This window comes from Eptatretus burgeri, chromosome 8 (assembly GCF_056783735.1).
Source record: "Eptatretus burgeri isolate ZD-2024b chromosome 8, Ebu_testis_v1, whole genome shotgun sequence".
Classification (NCBI taxonomy): Eukaryota; Metazoa; Chordata; class Myxini; order Myxiniformes; family Myxinidae; genus Eptatretus; species Eptatretus burgeri.
Genome location: NC_140968.1, coordinates 69089496 through 69095495, shown reverse-complemented (window position 1 = coordinate 69095495; position 6000 = coordinate 69089496). Strand labels below are relative to the sequence as shown.

General features: G+C 60.6%; 1 protein-coding gene across 1 annotated transcript in view; it reads right to left on the bottom strand.

The window, feature by feature from the left end:
• Nucleotides 1-1821, bottom strand: part of PEDS1 (plasmanylethanolamine desaturase 1) — a 37954-nt gene extending 36133 nt beyond the window's left edge. The window contains exons 1-3 of the mRNA XM_085892464.1: nt 1798-1821; nt 1482-1674; nt 218-337 (exon numbers count right to left, since the gene is read on the bottom strand). Of these exons, the coding sequence (XP_085748590.1) occupies nt 218-337; nt 1482-1650 (289 nt within the window). The 5' untranslated portion in view covers nt 1651-1674; nt 1798-1821. The remainder of the gene's footprint in view (nt 1-217; nt 338-1481; nt 1675-1797) is intronic.
• Nucleotides 1822-6000: the final 4179 nt, after the last annotated feature.

Here is a 6000-nt window from a genome sequence, read left to right as displayed (position 1 = left end):
GTCTGTGTCTGTGTCTGTGTCTGTGTCTGTGTGGGGTGTCACAAACATGGACCTCCAACAGCACACGGGCATTTTAAGGAAATGCAACACTGTTGCACAAGGTCAACAAGAGATTGTGGACACATCTATTATAATGACAAGTAAAATTGCTTCGATTGAGATGCACGACAAGGACCTAGTTCACAACCTATTAAAAAAACAAACAAACAAGTCTCACCAATGCTCAAGAACAGAAACGGCAGGTGAGCAATGCTGAAACAGGTGATCAAGAACACTCCATTCACCGCCATGAGACCGAGGCAGAGAATAACGCACACCCATTCCTGCAGTCGCTTGGCTGAAACAAACACGCACACCCACATGGAAAATGTCATCTCAGGTTCCATCCATCATCCCTCATCCACCATCCCTCATGCATGGAATGGAGGAAACCAGTGATCTGCAGCAATGAATGAACATGATGGACGATTGAAAAATTCAAAATAAATAAATAAACACATCGGTATGACAAGTGAAGTTAAGGTCGTGCCACCAGAGCACGTGGTGGCACACCCTACTGAGATGACGTGGACCACAGGGGGATGAGGGATGGTGGATGATTGGATGATGGATGAGGGATGTTGGATGTTTGGATAGTGGATGGTGGATGATTGGATAGTGGATGAGGGATGTTGGATGGTGGACGAGGGATGGTGGACGAGGGATGGTGGACGAGGGATGGTGGACGAGGGATGGTGGACGAGGGATGGTGGACGAGGGATGGTGGACGAGGGATGGTGGATGTTTGGATGGTGGATGGTGGATGTTTGGATCGTGGATGGTGGATGTTTGGATAGTGGATGGTGGATGTTTGGATAGTGGATAGTGGATGAGGGATGTTGGACGAGGGATGAGGGATGAGGGATGAGGGATGGTAGATGAGGGATGGTGGATGTTTGGATAGTGGATGGTGGATGAGGGATGTTGGACGAGGGATGAGGGATGAGGGATGAGGGATGGTAGATGAGGGATGGTGGATGTTTGGATGGTGGATGGTGGATGTTTGGATAGTGGATGGTGGATGAGGGATGTTGGACGAGGGATGAGCGATGAGGGATGAGGGATGAGGGATGGTAGATGAGGGATGGTGGATGTTTGGATGTTTGGATGGTGGATGGTGGACGAGGGATGGTAGATGAGGGATGGTGGATGAGGGATGTTGGATGTTTGGATAGTGGATGGTGGATGTTTGGATGTTGGACGAGGGATGGTAGATGAGGGATGGTAGATGAGGGATAGTGGATGAGGGATGATGGATGTTGGACGAGGGATGATAGATGAGGGATGATCACAATGTGGAAGCAAAGTGGACAGAATGATTGTGATCCCGCGGCAGGTTAAACCACATCGGACTTTTCACGCCTCTGTCCGTCCACGTGATCAAGTCGTTACTCGTTATTATAATCCTAGAAGAGTTTATAACGTTCACGTTAATCAGTTACCAGGAGAGTAGAGTTTACTCAACTCCTGAGCTCCGACATGGTGTGGACCCCCGCGACGACCCTCGTCTTGCTTCCCGACATTCGTCACGTCGGACATCGCCGTCCCAGCCGACTCGCCGCCACCGAGCGGTCCTTTCACCTCAGCCACAAAGCTTCTGTGCCCCAACATCAATGCGGCTTTCTCATTGCTCCCCTGTTGTTCGTGGCAAACGGCGTATTTAATGAAAAAAAATTTATAATTATTAATACCTGAAAATACCACAATCATTACAAACATAAACTAAACCAATTTGTACTTCAATACATCATTAAAAACCTGCAATAACTTTAACACAAACGACTCGCCTTACCATCAGCCCACCGAGTAATTAACCAATCGGTAATCCTTTCCGGGAACGTCACTTCGGGTCCAACCAATTAGAAAACGACAACTTGGGGGCGGAGCCGTGACGTTCCTTGTGGGCGTGTCGAGAAATGACGACCGAAAGGGTCAAGGGAAGGGGGGAGGAGGGGAAGGGGGGAGGAGGGGAAGGGGGGAGGGGAAGAGGGGAAGGGGAAGGGGGGAAGGGGAAGGGGAAGGGGAAGGGGAAGGGGAAGGGGAAGGGGGAAGGGGGAAGGGGGAAGGGGGGAGGGGAAGGGAAAGGGGAAGGGAAGGGGGGAGAGGGAAGGGAAGGGGAAGGGGAGGGGAAGGGAAGGGGGAAGGGGGAGGGGGAAGGGAAGGGGAAGGGGGAGGGGAAGGGGAAGGGGAAGGGGAAGAGAGGGGGGGGGAAGGGAGAGAGGGGAAGGGGAAGGGGAGAGAGGAAGGGAAGGGGAAGGGGAAGGGGGAGGGGAAGGGGGGAAGGGGGAGAGAGAGGGAAGGGGGGGGAAGGGGGAGGGGGAAGGGGGGAGGGGAAGGGGGGAAGGGGAAGGGAAGGGGAAGGAGGGAGGAGGGAAGGGGAAGGGGAAGAGGAAGAGGAAGGGGAAGGGAAGGGGGAAGAGAAGAGGAAAAGAGAGAAGAGAGAGAGGAAAGAGGAAGAGGAAGAGGAAGAGAGAAAGGGGGGAAGGGGAAGGGGAAAGGGGGGGATGGGGGAAGGGGGGAAGGGGAAGAGGGGAAGGGGGAAGAGGGGGAAGAGAGGAAGGGGGGAGGAGGGGAAGGGGAAGGGGGAGGGGAGGGGAAGGGGGAGGAGGGGAAGGGGAAGGGGGGAGGGAGGGGAAGGGGGAAGGGGGGAGGAGGGGAAGGGGAAAGGGGGAGGAGGGGAAGGGGGAAGGGGAGGGGAAGAGAGAGGGAAGGGGAAGAGGAAGAGAGGAAGAGAGGAAGAGGAAGGGGGGAAGGGGAAAGGGGAATGGGAAGGGGAAGGGGAAGGGGGGAAGAGGGGAAGAGGGAAGGGGGGAAGGGGAAGGGAAGGGAAGAGGGGAGGAAGGAAGGGAAGGGGAAGGGGGAAGGGGAAGAGGGAAGGGGAAGGGGAAAGAGAGGGGGAAGAGGAAGAGAGAGAGAGAGAGAAGGGAAGAGGAAGGAAAAGGAAGAAGGAAGGGGGAATGAGAATAGGAAAGGGGAAAGGGGAAGAGGGGAAGGGGAAGGGAAAGAGAGAGAGAGAGAGGGAAGGGGAGGAAGAGGAAAAGAGAGAAGGGGAAGGGAGGGGAAGGGAGGGAAGGGGGAAGGGGAAGGGGGGAAGGGGGGAAGGGGAAAGGGGGGAAGGGGAAGGGGGAAGGGGAAGGGGAAGGGGGGAAGAGAGAGAGAGAGAGAGGGGAAGGGGGAAGGAAGGGGAAAGGGGAAGGGGGGAAGGGGAAGGGGGAAGAGGGAAGGGGGAAGGAAGGGGGGGATGGGGAAGGGGGAAGGGGAAGGGGGAAGGGGAAGAGGGGAAGGGGAAGGGGGGAGGAGGGGAAGGGGAAAGGGGGGAGGGAGGGGGGAAGGGGGAGGGGAGGGGAAGGGGAAGGGGGAGGAGGGGGAAGGGGAAAGGGGGGAGGGGAGGGAAGGGGAAGGGGGGGAGGAGGGAAGGGGGAAGAGAGGGGAAGGGGGAGGGAAGGGGGGAGGAGGGGAAGAGGAAGAAGGGGGGAGGGAGGGGAAGGGGAAAGGGGGGAGGAGGGGAAGAGAGGGAAGAGAGGAGGAGGAGGGGAAAGGGGAAAGGGGGAGGAAGGGGAAGAGAGGAAAGAGAGGAAGGGGAAGAGGGGAGGAGGGGAGGGGAAGGGGAAAGGGGGAGGAGGAGAGGGAAGAGGGGGAAGAGAGGGAGGAGGAGGGAAGGGGGGAGGAGGGGAGGGGAAGGGGGAAGGGGGAGGAGGGGAGGGGAAGGGGGAGTGAGGGGAGGGGAAGGGGAGGAGAGGGAGGGGAAGGGGAAGGGGGGAGGAGGGGAGGGGAAGGGGGAAGAGAGGAGGAGGGGAGGGGAAGGGGAAGGGGGAGGGAGGGGGAGGAAGGGGAAGGGGGAGGAGGGGAAGGGGAAGGGGGAAAGGAGGGGAAGGGGGAAGAGAGGAGGGGAAGGGGAAGGGGGGAGGAGGGGAGGGGAAAGGGGGGAGGAGGAGGGAGGGCAGGGAAAGAAGGAGGAGGAGGGGGGCGAGGGGACGGGAAGAGAGGGAGGAAGGGGAAGGGGAAAGGGGGGAGGAGGGAAGAAGGGGAAGGGGGAGGAGGAAGAAGGAAGAGGGGAGGGAGGGAAAGAGGAAAGAGAGGAGGGGAAGAGAGAGGAAAGGGGAAGAGGAGGGAGGGGAAAGGGGAAGGGGGGAGGATGGGAAAGGGGATGGGGGAGGAGGGGAAGGGGAAGGGGGGAGGAGGGGAAGGGGAAGGGGGAGGAGGGGAAGGGGAAGGGGGGAGGAGGAGAGGGGGAATGGGGAGGGGAGGAGGGGAAGGGGAAGGGGGAGGAGGGGGGGAAGGGGGAAGGGGGGAGGAGGGGAGGGGAAGAGAGGGAGGAGGGGGAGGGGAAGGGGAAGGGGGGAGGAGGAGGGAAGAAGGGGGAGAAGGGTAAGTGAGGAAGGGGGGAGGGGAAGAGGGGAAGGGGAAGGGGGAGGAGGGGAAGGGGAAGGGGGGAGGATAGGAAGGGGATGGGGGGGAGGAGGGGGACGGGGGAAGGAAGGAGGAGGAGGGGAAGGGGAAGGGGAGGAGGGGAAAGGGGAAAAGGGGGGAGGAGGGGGAAAGGGGAAGGGGAGGAGGAGGAAGGGGAAGAGAGGAAGGGGAAAGAGAGGAAGAGGAAGGGGGGGGAGGAGGATAGGAAAGAGGATGGGGAGGAGAGAGAAGAGAGAAGGAAGAGGAGGAGGGGAAGGGGAAAGAGGGGAGGAGGGGAAAAGGGGAATGAGGGAGGAGGTGGGGAAGGGGAAGGGGGAGGAGGGGAAGGGAAGGGGGGAGGAGGGGAGGAAGGGGGAGGAGGGGAGGGGAAGGGGGGAGGAGGGGAGGGGAAGGGGGAGGAGGGGAGGGGAAGGGGAAGGGGGAGGAGGGGGAAGGGAAAGGGGGAGGAGGGGAAGGGGAAGGGGGAGGAGGGGAAGGGGGGAGGAGGGGAAGGGGAAGGGGGAGGAGGGGAAGGGGAAGGGGAGGAGGGGGAAGAGAGGGAAGAGGGGGAGGAGGGGAAGGGGAAAGGGGGGAGGAGGGGAGGGGAAGGGGGAAGGGAGGGGAGGAGGGGAGGGTAAGGGGAGAGGGAGAGAGAGAGCAGGGAAGGGGGGAGGGGGAGGGGAGGGGAAAGGGGGGAGGAGGGGAGGGGAAGAGGAGGAGGAGGGGAGTGAAGGGAGGGTAAGGGGGAAGGAAGGGGAAGGGGAGAGCAAGGAAGAGGGGAGGGAAGGGGAGGAAGAAGGGGAAAGAGAGAGGAGGAGGAGGGGAAAGAGAGAGAAGAGAGAGAGGAAAGAGAGAGAGAGAGAGAAAAAGGGGAAGGGGGGAGGAGGGGGGAGGGAAGAGGGGGAAGGGGAAGGGTGGGGGAGGAGGGGAAGGGGAAGGGGAAGGGGGAGGAGAGAGAGGAAGGGGAAAGGAGAAAGAGGGGAGGAGGGGAAGGGGGAAGGGGGAGGAGGGGAAGGGAAGGGGAGGAGGAGGGAAGGGAAGGGGGAGGAGGGGGAAGGGGAAGGGGGGAGGGAGGGGGAGGGGGAAGGGGGGAGGAGGGGAGGGGAAGGGGGAGGAGGGGAGGGGGAAGGGGAAGGGGGGAGGGGAGGGGAAGGGGAAGGAGGGGGAAGGGGGAAGGGGGAGGGAGGGGAAGGGGAAAGGGGGGAGGAGGGGAAGAGAGGGAGGGAGGGGAAGGGGAAGGGGGAGGAGGGGAAGAGAGAGAGGGGAGGGAAAAGAAAGAGAGAGGAGGAAGGGAAGAAAGAGGGAGGAGGAAGGAGAGAGGGGGAGGGGAAAGAGAGGAGGAGGGGAAAGGGGAAAGGGGAGAGGAAGGGGAAAAGGGGAAGGGGGAGGAAGGAAGAGAGAAGGGGAGGAGGGGAAGGGGAAGGGGGAGGAGGGGAAGGGGAAGGGGGAGGAGGGGAGGAGGGGAGGGGAAGGGGGAGGAGGGGAGGGGAAGGGGAAGGGGGGAGGAGGGAGGGGGAAGAGAGAGAAGGGGAAGGGGAAGAGGGGAGGAGGGGAGGAGAAGGGGAAGAGGGA